This window comes from Poecilia latipinna, unplaced genomic scaffold, assembly GCF_001443285.1.
Source record: "Poecilia latipinna isolate Pla-1442-1.1 unplaced genomic scaffold, P_latipinna-1.0 Scaffold2902, whole genome shotgun sequence".
NCBI classification, from domain to species: Eukaryota; Metazoa; Chordata; class Actinopteri; order Cyprinodontiformes; family Poeciliidae; genus Poecilia; species Poecilia latipinna.
In genome coordinates, this window is record NW_015115518.1 from 6,165 (window position 1) to 26,142 (window position 19,978).

General features: G+C 40.1%; 1 protein-coding gene across 4 annotated transcripts in view; it reads left to right on the plus strand.

The window, feature by feature from the left end:
- The first annotated feature begins 1,859 nt into the window (after positions 1 to 1,859).
- The window catches only part of LOC106939538 (growth factor receptor-bound protein 10-like), a 56,068-nt gene continuing 37,949 nt past the window's right edge, over positions 1,860 to 19,978 (plus strand). Inside the window, exons 1-4 of one of the 4 annotated variants that reach the window (XM_015021956.1) lie at positions 1,860 to 2,015; positions 4,775 to 4,879; positions 11,473 to 11,566; positions 18,743 to 18,998. In XM_015021956.1, the coding sequence (XP_014877442.1) occupies positions 4,829 to 4,879; positions 11,473 to 11,566; positions 18,743 to 18,998 (401 nt within the window). In that variant the 5' untranslated portion in view covers positions 1,860 to 2,015; positions 4,775 to 4,828. Of the gene's footprint in view, positions 2,016 to 4,774; positions 4,880 to 11,472; positions 11,567 to 18,730; positions 18,999 to 19,978 lie in introns of those variants that run through there. The other 3 variants (XM_015021957.1, XM_015021959.1, XM_015021958.1) reach the window with 3 other exon arrangements.

Below are 19,978 nucleotides of genomic sequence, written 5' to 3' on the forward strand. Positions count from 1 at the left end.
TGGCCGTGTGCTGAGAGAGGTGTCATTACATGTCCATAAACGTCTAGAGATGAGAAATAATTATGGGTTTAGCTAATATGTAAGTTGATAAATCCAGTGTTTTTAGATAGCTGCTAGACCATGAACCAGCAGCTTACTGATCCTCCCTTTAGAAAAAGGGGACCAGTAAAAAGCAAATTATCAAGTTTTTTTTTATTTGTAAAAGGCTTCTTCAGGAGGTTAATTGAATGCCACCATCTGTAACATCGGTTACAAGTGGCGATGCACTGAGTCAGTTGTTTAGTCTTCTTAATGGGGAAAACCCAAAGGAAACTGAAATGATACAAACATTTTCATATAATACTAATGGTGGAGAAATAACTTAGCGTTTATCCACCATCATCTGTGGCTTTGCTAATTGACTTGAGCATTCATGGGAAGGGTAGAAAAGAAAATAGATGAGGCTGCGAGCAGCCCATACATGAGCAGGATTTTTAAATGAATGTAAACCAAACAGAAAATAAGCACAATCCCTTTACTTGGTTATTAATATTTATTTTTTTCCTAGCATCCAGGTTAACCATCGACAATGGTTCATCAAAAAAGTGACACAGCACTGGTGAAAGTCATTAATGATTCTCTCATTATGGCTTTAGATGATTGACTGACTTGTGTTTGGATTTTAGTTGTTAGTTGTCAGTCTTGCATGTAATACAGTCAATCACAGTATTCTGTAACAAAAGCAGGATTAAGACAGAACAGTATTTACTAAAGAAAACTGGATGCTGAAATTGAATGTGGCGCTCCAATAAGGTACTTAGTTTATACACATTATACACCAGATAATTTCAGCTTTCTATTTTTCATTTCTCCTCTAACAGATTTAGTTTTTTTTTCATTAAATTGTGCAAGATAAAAATATTTAAAATATAAAAATGTTTGATTTACAATGGACTCATTTTTGGGGTACAAAAAAAGTGCAGAAACTCTTAACAATGTCAGCTGTATGTGGATCTGAATGGCTTAGCCAAAAACTGAAACTAGCAAATCTTAGCTAATGTGAACTGAACTCACAGCTAGTTCTGGTCAATGGTGGACTGTAACGTAACGGCTTGTTCATGGTGCAACATGATGATGTGGGGTAAATACGTGCTCCCACAAAACAGGAGGTGGAGGGTGGAGAAAGAGCAGAACACTGGGAGGGAATAGCGTGGCGGTCCAGAGTTTTATTCAACCTTCATTCAACAGAACAGAGCCAGCCTCAGGCCCTCATAAAGAAAAACACAGAAGAAGGAAACAGCTCAACTTTAGAAAATAACTGATCTGGTATGTAACCACATTAATTGAAATGCAAAAATAAATCATCTTACATACTTCTTTAAATGAAATGTTCTCATTTCAAAATGAAGTCATTATAAAAAAATAAATAAAAAATAAAAATCACAATAGTTATACTCTCAGTACCAATACCTACTATTACCATGGGGTAGCCATGTTGAATGTTTTGCCACTCAGAGGGGGTGTGTCAAAAGCGGCGCTACGTAGACGAGTGACGTCGGAACATAACCCACTGACCAGCAGCGTGTGAGATAAGTTAGATTTTGCAGTGCAGTAAAGGAGGCGGAGCTGAGAGAGAGAGAGAGAGAGAGAGAGAGAGAGAGAGAGAGAGAGAGGTTTCACCCCGACGTGCACGTGCGCGTGCGTGGTAGGGGCGAGACCATGGAGAGTCAGCTGGTCGAAGCTCTGGGAGGGAGCGTGGAGTGGGCTGGACGTGTGTATGTTGGCGTGCGCGTGCGCGTGTGTGAGCAAGAGAAAGCGTGAGCGTGTGTATGTGCGGTTTGTACGTGCGCAAGGACAGCGCTTCGGCGGACAAGGTGAACACGGCGGCGGACAGAGGTTTTTTTTGGGGTGGGGGTGGGGGGTCGGAAACAGTTTGTGCCGAGATTCAGACGAGGAAAGTTGAAGCGTTTCACCGGTCGCTGATACGTCGTGCGTCCTGGACACGAGCTTGTACTGTGTGCTGTCCTTTCATAACCGTAAGCACTTTGTGTATTTGTTTAGGAACTAATTTAGGAGCGCATATGCTTAAAGCCAGAGGCAACCATTCTTCTCGGTCATGTAGGAACGTGCAGTGGAGCTATAGACGAGCTTACTGACGGCTTGTAGTGTCAACAATTACTTTATAGATAGTTTTTGTCATGCTAAAAAACACAAACTCTTCTGGGGTGTCCTTTAAGTCCGATATTTGCTTTGTTAATTTAGTATTTTTGAATGATAAAAACCATGAGACGTCCTACAGGTTACCTGTGTGAGCACAAACTTTTGGTATTATTGGAAGGAGTTTGCTCTCTTTAAATCTCTCTCAATGTTGTCAGTGTCAGTAAGTGGTGCAATGATTATTTCGTTCATAAGGGTGCTTCCCAAACTAATGCAAGGCATTTACCTAAAGCAGCAGCAGCAGCATGTTTAGAAGCTACTCCCATGCAGGACTAGCTAACTGTGTCATTTCTCTTAGCACCTAGTAAAAATATTTTTGTATGCTGCTGGTGCATAAAGAACACCACATGTAGGGACCATCATTCTTGGTGTGATTTTTGGCAAAGATACACCCCAGTCTGAGTGTGGATAAACACTCCAGCAAGTGTGGCATTATTAAGTTGCTTCATAGTCCATTAAATCTCTAGGTGTACCTGTATTGCTAGTAAAGCTGAATTATTCCCTTTCTCTGCAGGAGGAGCCACAAATGTCACTAAATGTCAAGCACTTGCAGCTTTGGCTTAGCTTTCAGGCTTATTAGGCTTGCACATACAATCAGCAGGGCTTGCCCTTTTGGCCAGAAGTTTGATTGGTGTGAGCAGCCTGATCCTGTAGAGGAAGAACCTATGAGACTCAAAACTGGACATAAGTAAAAAAAGAAGGATGGGGTGGAGGGGGTGCACAGAATTATCAGGAGTAGAGAGAGTGTCTTTTTCGAAGTGTGTCCAACTGTGCACACACATTTGGACACGCATTCTCAGTCAGCGAGAGCGACCTAAAGATAGCCGAGCCCCTGTGGAAACAGTAATTAGTGGGGTGAAAGGAGAAGGCGGAGGCGGAGTTGCTGGTGGAAGACTTATTGTTTGAATCATCTGATATGTGTTGTATAATGACCTGACATGTACAACAGAGGAGCACAGAGAGGGAAATCAGCCAGAGAGTTGGCTGGAGAGATGCAAAGTTTAGCATGCATGTGTAGATTATGTTTGCTGAACTTTGTTGAAGTATGCATGTGATTCTGGTTTCAGTAACAAAAACAACAACAACAAGAGCTCCTAAATGTGATCACAGCTTCTTGTGACCAGGTGGATTGTGAGGTTCTCTGCAGGTAGTTGAGTGGATTTTCATGGTGATTAGGGCTTTCTAGCAGGGATTCTGAAACTAATAAGTGGGCATTAGGCCGGAATGAGATTCCCAGGTTGTGATAATCCTGATTGTTATATTTAATCAAAAATGCTTAGGTAAAAATGTATGCCATAATTAAATTACTTTTATTTAAAAGAGAAACACAAAAAATACTCGTAGATCTACGCAAAACCACAAAATATACACCAGCTAAATTTAGAAACAGTTTTTACAAGCTGGATAAGTTTCTAATGTTTGGGTTTTGCAGGTTGACATGGGTAAAACAACCATATTATGGGCTCAACACATGGGGGGCGACGAAAGGCAAACGTTTTTCGCCACTTGGGATGAACCCAACTGACAGGATGTGTTGGCAACGGTGACAAAAGTTGAACATATTTCAACTTTCTTGGAACTGGAGCTCAAAATTCCACATGCCTGTCGCTTGGCTAGAGGAGGGCAAACTGTGGTCGCTTCATCATGCAGGTTTCACAGGAAATGAGGGACGGCACTTCCTGTGTTTCAATCCTGCTAGCTGGTGAAGCAGGCCTTCAGTCGGTAGTCGTAGCTTTAAAATGGTGTTACCTCAGAAAAACGTTTTTGCAAGCAGTTTGTACTTATAAGCATAGAAAAAACAAAGAAGTATCCTTTCAGCTAGCTGACCTGTAGTCCGCTAATAAAGGCCTGGGAAGAGCATCTCTGTGGTACTTGGAGCTATAAATCCTACAACAAACTCCAGACCCATTCTAGGACTTTCTCTTGAATCTCATTATCAACTTTAAAACAACTTGACGGAAAATGTTTGTGGCTTTGAAAGTGAAGCATTTTAAGCTATGACAGCGGTTAAACAAACATTTAATGCTGACCATGCGAGAGTCCACTTAAACACACACCAGTTCACGTCTTGTAGTGGCTAACTCCCTTCCAAGAATATAAGAAACTAACTGACTGCTTTTCCAAGTGGCTTCTTAAAAACTCCTCCCTCTACAGGGTGCAGGTGGTGAGTGGTCATGAGTTGCTAACTTGGAGAAGATTTCTTATTTAGTCATAATCCCCTGGGCTTTGTTTGAGGACTGACTGGTGTGTATGTGTGTGTGTGTGTGTTGAACACAATGGTTGTGTTTACACAGGAATCACTGTGTATATGCATGTTGACGCATTCACAAGCCGTGCGCAAATGCAGGCTTTTCTTCTTTTTCCTTTAGGTTAAAGATGAGTGTTGGGTTTTAGAAACTGGGTACCAGTTTTACAAAGTTGTTATCACAACACCCGCATGGGCAGCAGTTTTAGAAAGGCCTTTGACATCTGTCTTTCTGGAGTTTTTTTTTTTTTCCCCTTTTCCCTCTAATCATTATCCTGTCAGTTTAGGCTCGGTTCGTCTCATTTATTCGCTGTGCTCCTCCTCCATGTGCAGGGTGCTTGCTGAGACCAGAGGGTTCCCTGCGAGAGGGAGCACAAGGCAAACATCATGGCTTTAGCAGGATGCCCTGACTACTTTTTACGTCACTCAAACTACCAGGTAAATATTTTCTGAGCTTTCTGCTTGTTTGCATGTCAGTGGTACAGAGTGTGAATGAATGTTTTGAAGTAGTGTGGCTCTAAAATTCAGGTTCCTTCAAATAGCACTGTGAGCGCCAACCTGGATTGATTGAGAACTATCTGATTAAAGCTCTATGACGTGGCTACAGCGTCATTTATATAAACTTATTCAAATTACTTGTGGTGCTCTGATTTTCCTGATGTTTTGTGGGTAATCATGCATTAATGCTCAAGGTCTTAGATCTTCTTGTTTCTTTGTCGAGTGCTTTTTTTTTCTATTTTTTTTTGCTGTCGAAGATGGCTAACTATAAGTTAAATGTACTAGTTACAAGAGTAACTTTCAGAAAACCAAGATGCACCAATTATCAGAATTGTCCAACTTTTGTCATGAACCAATTGATGATCTCCAGTGCCACTTTTCTTATTAATTATAGTTATCAGACCTAGAAACTTTATGGTCTCTAAATGAACTACCCTACTGCAAACTCAATTTTTTACTTAAGTACAATAAAAATCTAAATAAGCGTATGTGCCATAAGAATAGAGAAGAGAGAGAAAGATGAAGAGGACAAAAGAAAACACCCTAGAAGTCCGCTTCTACACCTGCAGAAAGAGGGAAAAAACAGAACCGAGAAACAACATATGGATGTAAAACAACAATGAATGTCCTTTAACCGATTAGCATCTGAAATAATGACCTGTTGGGATTAACCCCCCCGCCCCCCCCATTTTTATATTTTAGGAAGCTATAAAAGTATCTTCACAACAATGTTCAAAGAATCACCTTTGCAAAGGCTGCCAATAAGCCCCGAAGTTATTTGTGGTGGCACAATAATTCTGGTAAAAACATCGTAAAGACTGACACTTTGATATTTGAGAACAATCTAAAAAGTCAGCAAAGCTCCTGCGTTTGCACGAGCGAAAGAGTAAACATGGCAGACAGAACAAGCTAACATTGCAGGGGCTCCAACTTACTACAATTACGATAGACAGTCCAGCAGATGGATAGTCCAGTACAATATAGTGGATGCAGACTTAAGCTTGGAGCAGAATCGGTACCAACTTGCGCTACTAACTGTAGATGATCACCAAAGATGACAAAATTACTAGAAACAGAAATTCAACTGAGGTTTGCATCAACCAGATACTTGATTACAATGTAGACAAAAAAAATCAATTTCCAATTAATTGTACAAGTTAATCCAGGGTGATATTATTAGTCTGCAAATTGGCTAGCATGTGGAATATTTTTATTTAAAGAAAACAGCTGTTTATTTCTTTGTGTCTTGGAGAAACTTGTTTTCAGGCTGAAGAGTTTTAAGGTGTGGGTGTGCAGCACTAATTTTCACTTCAAAGTTTATTTTTTTGAGCTTAGTTAGCCTTCAACAGCCCTTGAAGCAGAATTTAAAAAAAAAGAACAAACAAAACATAGGAATGTAGTCTGATCTTCTAATCTGGATATGAAACATTTGTCAAAGTTGATCTAGAATTACTAACTTGTTCTAACATTAATTAATGAGCGGTCTGTTGGATAAAGCCTTTTTAGAAGTGAGTTGAATAAAAATAAATAAATTAGAGTCTTAAGGCAGACTTAGATTTATCTCCCTATAAAATGGGCCTTAAATTTCAGAGCTACAGTTTCCCCAATTATTTAATAGCACAGCTTTAAATCCTGAGAAATTGTTCAACAATTGCAGACAAGGCTCAACCTGCACACCCATAAAAGGTTTTTGGGACCAATATCAGACACTAAATGGGCTGATGTCTTTTGAAGTAATAGGTTTTTTATTTCTTGAAAATACAAAGACTCTCTGTAGCAGACTCTGTAATATAAAATACTAGTTTATTCTTTAATAACGTTTCCATAACAAATTAAAAGAACAATGTTGGGCATAATTCAGAACAGATAAGAAACATGTATTTCTACTGCTGTTTAAGCAATGTAGCATTTCTTATTACAGTAGTAGGGATGTTTAAGTGCATGTTGTGTAGAATACAGTACCTTTTTGTTGTTCTGCTCTTTACTGTGTACCAGTACCCCCAGCTGTTTGTGAGAGTTGGGCTCTCTGCTCAAGTAGAGTCAGTAATCAGCTGTTCCAACAGAAATGTTCTGTGGTTCCCACATCATGACTGTGTACAGTTTTCACAACCTGAAATATTTTCCAAGCTATTGACTATGACTCTTTTGTAAGCAATGGTGTAAGCTCAGTTTTAGCCAGCTGAACAGCAGTGTGCAGAGGGGCAACTCTTACTTTACACTTCACACGACCAGATAAAGCTCTGATCACTGACACTTTCTCTGACATATCCTTAAACGGCCAGTAAGCCACAGGAACTTTTTAAAACCTTAATTTACCTTGACACCAGTGACCAGCTGAGTTTATCACATCTCTGCCATTGAGTTTTGCTCATGTTAGATGCTGCTGGAATAGGTTTAAAGGCCCCAGCATTCAAACTTCAGAAATAGACCCTTATTGAGATAGACGAATGAAGAAAATTGTGTCTTTTTGTTCGCAGAGATATCCGCCTGCGAACTTGACACTAGACCCAGGTCGAACTGTTCAACGGAGCTGAGTGATTGGTCAGGAGTTTGACCAATCACATCAATGTTGATATCTACCTTCAACTAGTCTGCTTGAAAATTTAGTCCACTATCTGGTTTTTGTGTCTGCAGGAGACACGAATACTTTGTGTCTCCTGCAGACCTGACACAGTGAGGAATTACGTACATTTGTATGATTCTTCACTAAGTAGCTACTGTTATATTATGATTGGCAAATGGTTAATAACTCCTGGATGGAAATTGCAATGTCTAGACTGTGATTTTCCTGATGTAAGCGGGAGCGGTGTGTCTTAGGTGGTCTGTGCCATTGTAGGAAAGGTGTGCGCAAAATCCCGCGACTACCATCGTCTGTTTGGATACGGATAAAGTATGTGGGAGCCGTAACAGTTAAGTTATGGATTGCATAAAAGGACAGCCTCTTGATTAGAGTTCTGCCAACCTCTCTTAGGGTCTCCATGTGTGCAGTAGCAAGGCCTCTTGCCTCAAGGTTGGGGTCTCTCAGTCTGGTTCGGTGAAATATGGCGTCTCTGCCACACAACAGACCCACTTCCAGTGTCCAACTCCTTGCAGAATGAGCCCTTTGTTTCTCCGCTTGGGGTTTCTCCTCTCCAACTCTCCAGTAACCTAAGGAATTTGGTTGAACGGCATTGTGTGCTCTATAAATAGAACTGCTAAACAAACACCATTAACAAGGTGCGGACTTTGTTTTGTGACAGGCTTTTGGGATTGACGTTGTGACGTCTCGCTGCGACTCAGAGGGGGATGAAGGAGGTGACGTAACGTCAGCCGCCTTGTTCCTCCGGGTGGAGGTACAAACGTGGAGCCTCCCGCTAGCCCAAACCGTGGGACTGCAGAGCTCCTGTTGAGCTGACATTAAGTTGGATTGGTTCTCTTTAGCTTCCAGGAAGGAGTCTTTGCTCCAGTAAGACCGCAGTGAATAGTGAATTGAGTCTCCACAGAAAACATTCCTCCATCCTACATCTAGTGCAGGGAAAAAAAGCAGATTTAAGTTGTTAAACAGCAAGAAGCTGGCTATAACATTACTGTGTGTTCTTGTGTGAAGTTTGCCAATTGAGATGAGACTGCATGTTCTCCCTCCAGCCCCACCGTGGAGTTTTTCTCTGGGTGTAGTTTGTATAGATAAGGAGCAAATGAGCCGTTCCTGTGTGAACTTACATAATGCTATACATAACGCCGGGGATGTTTGGGAATCTGGGCACTGCTCCACTCCCGTCTCCTGTGTGTGTGCGCACGTGCGCGCGTGTGTGTGTGTGCGCGCGTGTGTGTGTGTGTGTGTCAGTGAGAGCTTTGGAGCAGTGCCAGAGATGTATCAGATTGAGTCGGCTGTAAATCTTTCTTTCTTTTCTCTCTCTCTCTTTGCAAATTCATCTTTTTGTGGGTAAGTTTACATTTGGAAATATGTATTTGTTCACGTTACAAAACACCAAAACATTTTGACTCGCAGCTTCTTTGAGTCGTGGCTTTAGTTGTTCAGGAAAGAAAGAGGAAAGGCTGAGCAATTTAACATTAATTTCAGTATTTTCAAAGTATGAACAATGTTTCTATTTTCAGACTTTATTCCTTATCCCATCTGTTTAAATGTTGTATTCTTATGTATTTTTCTACTTTCCACTCTTCCCTTATCTTCTTTTTTTCTGATTTCTGTCTTTTTTCCGTGTACAGTCTTTACTTGTGTCTGTGTTCAATGTGTCTACCCTCATTTTCTTGCTTTGTTTCTTACCACTACTCAATTTTGGGGGTAATTTTCTAATTAACACTCTTCTTGTGGAGACTGATATAAATTTTTTAACATTCTTAAAGGAACACAAGCCTAACTTGTTATTAGCGGGTGAGTTGGTTGAGCAGCATGCTCGACCAACTCGAGCATGCTGCTCAGTTGGTCACTTATCAGACATGCCACTTGTGGCGCGTGGCTTTTTGATTTACACAGCTGGAAACATTTCCAAACATCCAAGTGTGTAGTTTTTGTAGGGGAAAAAAGTTTAGAAGCTCTCATTAGTTATGCACCATGGATGAAATTTTGTCGATCCAAAATAGTAATGACTTCTTAAACACAAGTACTAAAGACTACTTTTACTATCAGCTTTGCTGGTCATGTTCAATGTTTCCCAGTAGAAATATACTGATTGGTAATGACTGCAAATGGACCCTGTGTGTTGCAATAAACCCTATCAAAAAAACAAGTTTCATTTTACAGTGATCCCTCGTTTTACGTGGGGGTTGCATTCTGAAAATAACGCGCGATAAGTGAAATCCGCGAAGTAGCTACCTTTATTTTTTTACAACTATTACAGAGCATAATTAAATACTCTACATTGAAACCAAAGAACAAAACCTGTTTTCAGGTCAGTGGATGTGCGTGTGCATCAATCACGGCATTAATGTGATCCGGAGTCATGTCATTAAAGCGTCTCCTCCAAGCTGCCCCACAAGATTCACAGCTGTATCCACGGCAGAGCCTCCGGCCACAGTTTTTTTTCAGCAGGCATTCAAAGTTTCAGTTTCCATCTCCTGAATGGCCAATGTATATTACGTATATTTTAGCCAATCAGGACGCAGAACACAATGCACTGTGAAAAAAATCTGCAAAAAAAAAATCCGCGAAGCAGCGAAAGGTGAACGGCGTTATAGCGAGGGATCACTGTATATTAAATTTAATTTTAAAATACTTTAGAAATCCCAAAGGGAAATTCAATGTTGATCAAATTACAACATTGAGGCTTCTCCATGATGTTCATCATTTCTCTAATTCTGCAGTTTGATCACTACGATGAGTGTGGTTGTAGTAAAAAAAAAAAAAATGTATATATATAAAGTAAATGAACTTAAAAAGAACATAAACACTCTTATTAAAAGATAATTTTGTAATTGTCAGGTACTGCTGATTATGTATCTGGACATAAAACCACTTCAGTGCTGTTTCATTGGGTCCTTAAAGCTGCAGCGTCAGTCAGAATGCATCAGAGTTCATTGTGAAGGTTTATGGGAAATGCGGCCATTATAATTGACTCTTACAGCAAGAGCGCTTCGAGTTAAGGGGTCTTTTTAGCGGCAGTTAACAGTGCTGCTACTGATGACTCCTACTGGACCCAGAATGCTGTTCTTCCTCAAACCCCACGCAGTCCACACAGTCACTGCCTTGTGCCCTGGAGGAGGCAGGCTGGTGCAGGACTGGGCAGTACTATCAAGATATACCTGTAGAGGTATGTTTTTATTTTTTTTAAATAAACAATTTCATATTTTGTGATAATTTCTAAAGATACTGTTATACGTTTAAAGTATAAATTGTGCACATTTGCTTGCTGCAGCTGGTTTTCAGTGGGAGTTCAGAGGAGGTGCTGTACCTCAGCCCTAGCTAAAGTCCGCAGTCAGACCACAGGCCCAGCAGCCAAGCTGTCTTCCTTGGAAAGCTTTTGGCTGCTGCTTCTCAGAGCTATAAATCTAGCTTCTGGCATTTATGGATGTTTTCGAAGCACAGAGGGGAGATGCGAGCCGGTGTGTGTATGTGTGTGCACGCACAACAGGACTCCTGGCCACGAGCAGTTCCTGGAAGCAACGCTTCCGCGTTCTTCCTTTTCCTGGAAAAGGGAAGATTTTCAAATTTGGCTTTTGGGCCTTTGTTTCTCTCCGACAGCTTTCTCGCCTCAAGGCTGTTTCGGATTAGCCAGTGTGCTAAGGAACGTGACGTTGTGTCCCCAGATGTGTGACAGTGCTCTGGATGTTCTGTTTGTTTTTGTCTTATGTTGATGAAACCTGAACTCTGCAGGATGTGCTTCATGTTTGTATTGGACAGAGGTGGCAGTGACAGCTAGAGGTCAGCAGGGTCATGGGGTTAGCATGAACATATGGCTTGACGTTACTGGAGAGCAGAGCCCCTCAACCATTTGAACTCGTGGTATTTCATCCTTCAGGAAAACCTCCTGCATCCTAAGGGTGTGGTTTGACTATGTTCACTTTTAAATTAAAGATTTACATTTTCTTTTGGGCAGGAAAGGATGGAGCGCACCTCCTCCCACCGGCCTGAGGAGCTGATCGTTTCCGGCTTTCAGCGCACAGCCAGTCAAGCTTCGCCACATCACCATGGTAACGCCTCTCCCTCCTCCACATCTGTTTCTGTAGCACCCCATTTATCATTTTTTGACATTTGATGTGAAAACTGATTGAAACACAACTAATTGGGCGTAATGTACTGATTTGGTTCAATATGCTTACGAATGTAGGACACACTTAGATCCAGTGTTGTGCTAATTCACAAGAGCTAGTTCAACGTTCAGATAACACAGATTTCTAATTCACATCTTCCAAATTTCAAGTTTAAAAATGAGTAAATTTACATTAATTTATTTATTTCCCTGTACAAGAAAATCGATTCCACTAACCTAAATTTTGACAAATGACTTTATCTCTTAATTAGCTTAGTCAGGCATCACCGGACAGCTTTTATAATCATAATTTTAAAAAGTTATTCTGGCAAAGTTGAGCTCCAGACTGCTCTAAGTTACAACACACACTTGAAAAATGTACAGATTATAGAACATTTAAGTAAGTAACACAAAAACAGATCCGAGTCCAATCATCAGTCAAAAAGGTTGCATTCATGTTTCACTGCTGAGAATGTTTAATATTTGCTTATATTTAGTAAATGAGATGATTTGTTTTAAATGTAGCTGACTTAGGAGCTGATTTCATGCATCAAGAGGAGAATATTTAAGAAAGTTACTTCTGTCACTTTCAAAGCACAACGAGGTTTATGCCCCTTTTCATGCACAATGGTCACAAAGTCAACAAACCCAGCATTAGGTTGGCACTACACAAACATGCAACAGTGTGACCACATGGTGCTTACATAGCAGACAAATCAGTTTTTTGCTTACTTTGAAATGAAATGCATACATTTTTCCTTGTGTAAGAGAGCTGGTGTTTGCCCTGACCTCCTCTGTTCACTCGCAGAGCTCATATTGTTGGATGTTGTTGCTTTGAGCTGCACTCAGTTGTTCCTCAAGTTTAATTAAAGGGCTTATTGAAGCTCATCATTCTCTGAAAGCCTTACTTTCTGATAAACCTGCCCATTTTAGTGCTATTTTTGCACAACATGGATTACCAGTTCAGTAATAAACACTTAAATCTAACTAGATTGGGTAGAGTACTGTACAGTTACATATAAAGTATGCCAACAGGCAGATTTACTAGGAAAAGTTATGTTCCAGCTTTTGTGGTCACGATACAAAACAAATGGTTCTAATTTTCCACATATGTGTTTAGTGTGAGGTAAGTGTACTGCATTGATAAGGGATGGAAAAGATCCTCATATTAAAATTTCTGTTGTGGAAACTATTTCTCCAATGGTTTAGCATTCTGAAACTAATTTAAAACCGAAGAGAGGCTGACTCACTCACACAGATGCAGATGCACAAAGGCAACCCAATAAATAGTTGCTGTTTTGCAGAAAACATGATTATAAATCTTTGTTTTAGTATTATTATTTTTTATTGAGCCATGCAGTAAAGAAGTTTGAAAGGCAAAATATTCCTCTGTCACGTTGCTCCATTATCCTACAGCTTTTGTTCTGCCCATTTTTCACACATCATCTCCTCTTTTGATTGCTGTCTTCATGGAAGTGAACAGATGATGGCCTACTTAACGCTCACTGACTTCCTAGAAGTCCCTCACTCTAATTGCCCAACTTTTACACCATCTAGGAAACTGTCTCCCTTCATCAGTTCATGCTCTGCTCACCATATGGAGACGTTGTTTACACCCCTTTCTTTCACAGCGCCTCCCCGTATACACACAATCTCATCGTAAATAATAATTATGAGGAATTGTGATAATGCAAACTACATAAATCAGTCTAATAAAATTAAGTCATGGCAATGCAGGTATAGGCTTGTTTGGCAGGGAAGAGGATTAAGGAAGGTAAAGCAGATCCTTACTCCAACAGGCAGACACATGAGATGATTCATATTTATTTAGCTCCTTGCTTGTTCAAGAAAACTTAAATATTGTGAAAAAATGAAGCACATCAGAGCATTAAATTGCTAATCTTAATGCTTAAATATCTGCAATATGATTTTTATTCTTTGAGGCAGCAATATTTTAATCTTTGATCTTTTTATATCTTGCACTTGAGGTAAAATTATGTCTTTTTAATCCCAGTAAGTTACAGCTGATAGTGTTTGTTCTTGTTTTAGGTTTACAGTATAGAGCACCCATCAGACTTCCTTGGACAATTTCCTGTCTCTGTTTTTTGTAAAACTCTGATCTGCTATTATAGGTTTTCGTCACTTTTAATTAAAATTACATGAAGTATAAAACATTTTTGGGCTTTTCTACCTCGAGAGGTTGTTTAATATTCACACAGTACTGGAATCAGGTTACTGGATTTGAGGCAGCAGTCCATGTAAAACGGGGTTTAGTGAATTTACAAGTGCAATACAAAAGGGACTTGACGTTTCAAACTTAAACGACCCTGACCCTATCTCAGATCAAACGGAGCTACATTACTGTTGTGTATTTGACTTCTCTTATGCCCTGAAGTCAATTTTCTCCTTCACCAGTTCGATAAAACATGCCAAAGATGGCTGGGAGTTGAGCAGGGACTGGAGAGCTCAGTTGAAATCAAACTCCCATAGTGCCAGGTAACGCTTTCGCACATAAACATGTTTATGAATTAAACACTTTTAGTGCTACTCTTCATGCAGTGTTAAATATGTCTCTGGAAAACATATATTTCTTCAAATATAGTCTGTGTGTGTGCATAAAGGGTTATCAGTATCAAACTAAAAAAGTTAAGGAACAGAGAGATCAGAAAAATCTCGCATTGCTGGTACCTATGAGAATTAGAGTAACTTCATAAATTGATCAAGTGTTACTTATTATTATTTATGTACATCTTCCTGTTCAAACCCTGATTTATCCACTCTAAAAGCATGTGTACAACTACGTATCTATAAGGTTTAAAACCTGTATAAAATAGAATAAAATAAAGATGATATCTCTATTTGGACAATAAAACCCTCTGTTTTCTATTTAAAATGCTGTATCTCGTGGACTTCAACACTGCACAGCAGCCATGAATGATTGAAAACAAGTGGAAGTCTCCTCAATAAAGTTTTGCACATCACAGAACGGGCTTGAGTGAAAAGGCTCGAGTCAAAGTCACTCGGATAAAGTTACGTTTTGGCCTTGCACAACTCAGACACTTTACATCAGCCTCACTAATGGATTGGTTTATATTTAGATCGACTCAGGTTGCGTGCCCTTCATTTATGATAGCCCCATCTGTCTTCCTGATAACCTGACAACATGCTTTTTGGCAGCGAAGCCAAAATGCACCACCTGCAACACAATAGATAAGTTAAGTATTTTAAGTAAGCAAAGACAAATAAATAAGATTTACGCAAATTCTAACTACTATCCTTATGTTTCGTAATGAAAACACTCCAGCTTTTCTTGCTGCCCTCTAGACGGTGGTTGGGGATCAATAATTGCTGGGTTTTGTGGGTTTGGGTTAGTGTATTTTGAGATCCTAGAGGAATGGACCATCCACTTTTGCATGGCATGTTTTGTTGTCAGATGCTAACCAGACAGCTGCAGCAAGTCCTTCACATTCCAGGTCAAAGTAAATGGACAAGAAGAAGAAGGCATTTTCTTTCTATATGTCCTCTGGGCTCCCTGTGCAAAGCCAACAGTGGAGTTGGCCAAGCCAGCCGCAGGAGGAGGGAGAGGAATGCCAATGAAACCATCATTATCCTCCTAAAGCTGCACAAGACTGCTTTTTTTTTTATTTAAGACTCTGGTAGGCTAAATGATAAAGGGCCGTTGCAAAAGTGAAAAGACAGATTAAAACCCTTGAAACCTGGAAGCGTGTGCGTGGTGTGGGATCTCCATATTAGCGGACATAAAATATTGATTTAAGGGTTTGTTCCCATGTTTTGCCAAGACGCAGATGAATTACACTTTTAAAACATGCCCACGGAAATCTCAGCTCGCCAGCAGCAGCTGCTTATTTTTCAATTAAGTCCAGCAAAAGCGATCCTGGACAGGAGCGAACGCTTGCTGCTGCAAAAAGGCCCCGGTTGATAAAAATCTTCCAGTATTTTCCATGGACTAAAATTACCCTAATCGTGGCTCATTGCTGCAGGTTGATAGCAAAGACAGGCGTTTACAATCCAGATGTTTTTCCTCTGCAGCTGACTTGAATGTTTTTATTCTTGGAACTTACTCCATAATATTGAATCCATCGAATATGTTGGTGCCAATTAAAGTTTTTGATGGATGGACTTGTGCTCAGCTGAATATTCATCCCATTAGTGGCTACAAAGGACTCACTGTTGAGTTCTTTGATCTTGACTTATGCTGTCTCCCTGCACTATAAAAGCATGTCAGTGTGGATAGCTAGCCAAAGATCTTAAAAATCCCTTTATTTATATCCTGTCACACTTTTATGCATCTGTCTCGTGTTTCATTGATGTACAAAAGTATCATTCAAGGATTCCCGTTCATGCCAATGCCCCACTGGTACTCGCATCAGTGACCCAATAATAATGTTAATTTCATTCATGGTATGCCATGCAGACATTTTGTCTACACCAGAGAAGATTCACTGAACCCAACATGCTAAATGCTTGGAATGACTGTAAAAGATAATATGGGGAAATTTTAAGACACATTCAAACTGTATATTTTATAATCCTCAACTTGATTCACATCCATTATTCAAAACAGTAAACATTGTAGACAATAACTTTATATATTTAGTCCCACTTGATTGACACAATGCACTTTATTTCTTCATGTTCAGAAATGGTAAATTGAAGATAAAAAAGCCACCAACCAAATTTCTCACTACATCTGTGGCATTTAAACTGTGTTTTATGCTGCATTTCAGTCAGAGCCAGGAGTTGCATCACATTCAAGTTGAGCACACTTTAGTTGCAAGTTGGGAAATATTGGTATTTGGTATTTGATTTGGTGCTGCATCTTATTTGTACAGAACAAGCAGCTAGCAGTACATTTTACCCATTTAATTTGATTGTAAACAAAAGGAACTTATGCATAGGTAAATATTTCATAGCTCTATGTTTGAAGCATATTTAAAAATTGATTAAAGTACCAATAAATACTTGGTTTTGGTAACTTTCACTACTGTTTGTATGCATGGCAACCATGTTGATCTTTTTAAAAACCCCGAGCTGATTGGCCAACTCCAAATTTCCCAGTCAGAATTCCAACTTCAAAAGACGTTTTTATTGTTTTCTCACTGGGAATTGGAAACCCAAACAGAGAAACCACAGTTGGCTGCCCTGACATATGTGACATCATAAGAAACCATGTGATGGCGGCTTTACGTCATTGGTGCTGTAGATTTATTTAACGCAACACTTGCTTTCCCAGAGCCATGCTTACTTTTGGGACTAGGAAGATTTGCGTTTTGATTTCAAACTTTTGATTAAACAGGATAACTTTTTGTAATCATTACATAACTTCTGATTATAAAAAGCAATAAAATGGCAACAGTTGATGTGTAAAAATCGATCTAATTAAAATCAAATGGTAAAGCTTGAGTGAGCTTTACATAAGAAGCACGTTGGTTGTTTTCTGCTCTCCGGTTTTAGCCCCCCTTATCCTCTGGCCCCTCACACACCCATCTCCTGTCCCACTCATGAACCTGAACATCACTTGACCCTGTGTCCCAGACTGTGCTTTTTGTGTGTGCTGGACTGTCAGGCCATGCCTCTTTGTGATCCAAACATGAGCGACGACTCCTGTTTTTTTTGGAACAGCAGATTCCCTTCTGCTCTTTGTGTTCGCCATGTGTCTAAAGCACAGCACAGTGTTTTCTTTAAAAAAAAAAAAAAAAAACTTGTATAATCCAAAGCACGTGTTGGTGTGCGCTGCACATTGCACGTGGTGTCCCATCCTTGTTCTGAAGTGTGCATGTGTGTGTGGTGTTTTGCTGCTCTGCTTCGTCCTGACCATTTAAGCCACCGTGTGCAATGAGCGGACTAGTTAACGCTCCCAGAGCTCAGTAATTTCTTCCTCCAGGAATGTTTGGAATCCTCCGAGCGGTGTTGGGGTGGGACTCACTTAGGACTGAAGGGCTTTAGACGCATACATATACACAAACACATGCAGAAACACTCTGAGGGGGCAGTTAAGACTTTTAAAGAGGGTTTAATGTGAAGTTTTTTCTTTTCAATGAGGGGAACTGTTTTCTATCCTGCTTTTACACTTTTTCTTTCTCTAAACCTTCCTTTAAATCTTAGAGAAATCTCTTGACATGAGGAATTCACTGATTGTTTTAGAGTAGCTGATAATCTGCACGTTGCTCAACTCTGAGGTTCATTGACACTTGGCCTCTCAAATCCCTGGAGGACTTTAGCTAATTAAAAATGGTTCAGTGATGATCCTTCACATTTCATACCGCCTTGGTTTGCACTGTGGCTTCTGGTTGGAACCACCACAGTTTGTTAGATATATCAGTCTTTTTAAATGTTAGACTTTATACAGATGAAATGAACTCGACAAACCTTTTAGGTAATCCAGGTAGATGAAAAATCCAACTTTGGATGTTTTTACACCTGAGACTTGGTTCACTTGGAGACCAAAATTGCAACATTTGTTACATCAGCAGCTGGTGTGGTTCGCACCGCGTCACATGATCAAAACCCTTTGAAAAACCTGTTCATCTCCTCGCTTGTGGCGGCGCTGCAATAAGAACCACAAAAGGAGACGACACAAAAACCTCAGACGAAAACACACAGCACTACAAAAATGCACTTTTAAAAAAAGGTGGAAGAAGAAGATGTAATGCTAGACAACACAATGTTAGATAACCTACATTTCTACTACATGAACCAGAAAGTTCATTTAGTAAACATAGCAAAAACCATGGCTGGGGTGTATTATTTTTGGATCGTTTATGGGTATTATTGGCCACCATAAGTTGAGCTGACCAGTGATTATAAAATGGTCATCGCTCTGGGTAACAAGGCGCTACATTGCAGTTTCATACTAGCTGAAGTGCACTTCTGCCTTTTCCCTTGGAAAAACTTTTGCTTGTGATAAAAACATGGGGTGATTTTTGTTACAACATATCTTTAGGTAAGGAACCTTTTTGGCCTGTTATAAGTTACCTTGGTTAATCTCTTAATGAGGAATGTAATAGAGTGGAGGGGTACAACTGTGTTGAGCGCTGCCTCTCACTTCTTGCTCTCTTCTTCTCTCTCTCTTCCCACAACCCAGCTGCCTCCACAGATGACGACGTGGACCTGGAGCAGCTGGTGAATGACATGAACTCCTCTGTGGAGAGCGTGCCATCCACGCAGGCAGAGACGGCGCTCCTCCTAAACAACGGTCACATGCACACGCCTCACCACCAGCATCACCACCACCACGCTGCCCATCTGGGACATGGCCAGGTCCACCGCCGCCACACCCCGCCCCTGCGGCCCTCGCCCCCCGCCAGGGAAGGACTGAAGTACTCTCAGCCCATGCACATCCAGGCTGTTAGGTAAACACACCAAGCCTCTGGCTCTGTGTGGATCTGACCACTTTACACACAATTAGAGGAGAGCTGGCAGCTTCCAGAAATGATCTCCTTTCCTCTCCGTAGCTACATTGATACATTAAAGGTCAAATTCAGCTGTAAATTTAGATAAAGGGGATTTACTGCAAAAAAAAATACACAGAATTTATTTTATGCTAAATCAGGTACAGAATTCAGTTTTGTTCCTTTCCTGAAGTCAATTAAAAAAACAAACAAAAAAAACACGTAAACCAGAAATTCAATGAAATCTGAACATGCAGTAAGTTTTTTACACATTACATTTTGCCACTTTATAACCACAAACTTCAGTGCATTTCATTGCCTTTTTACGTGATGGAGCAACACAAAGTTGTGTATAATTGTGAGCTGGAAGAAAATTATAAATGGTTTTTAAAATTTATTTAGCTTGCAGCTGCAAATCCAGCTGCAAGTATTTTGTATCTACCAGTTTGCTTATCCAGCGACTTTGTTTGCTTAAGTTCATTCAGGAGGAATGGAAAGCGTCTGTGAACATCTAGTTTCCAAGTCATTTTTTAACATCTAAGTGGAATTTAGTACTTATTGTTATTATTCCTTTGTAGCTTTGGCTGTGTGTTTTGGGTCACTGTCCTCCTGCAAGATGACATTAAGCTTCCATCAAGTCTATTTCACCCTCTAGCTCTGTTTTTTATATCTTGTTTATATCTTGTTATATCTTCTTCTAATCACTTCTTACAAGCTTCCTTGTACTTGTTCTATCAAACCATCCCATGCCATGATGCCTCCACCACCGTGTTTCACCGTGACGATGTTGTGTTTGAGCTGAGGTGGTGTTGGCTTCATGCTTGTTTGCTACAGTTTAGTCTTATTTTACCATATCATCTGTTTGCTGTATCCTCTACATTACAAGGCCTGTGGCTAAATGCAAGGTGAACTTCTTATAGTTTCTTTCAGTAGTGGCTTGT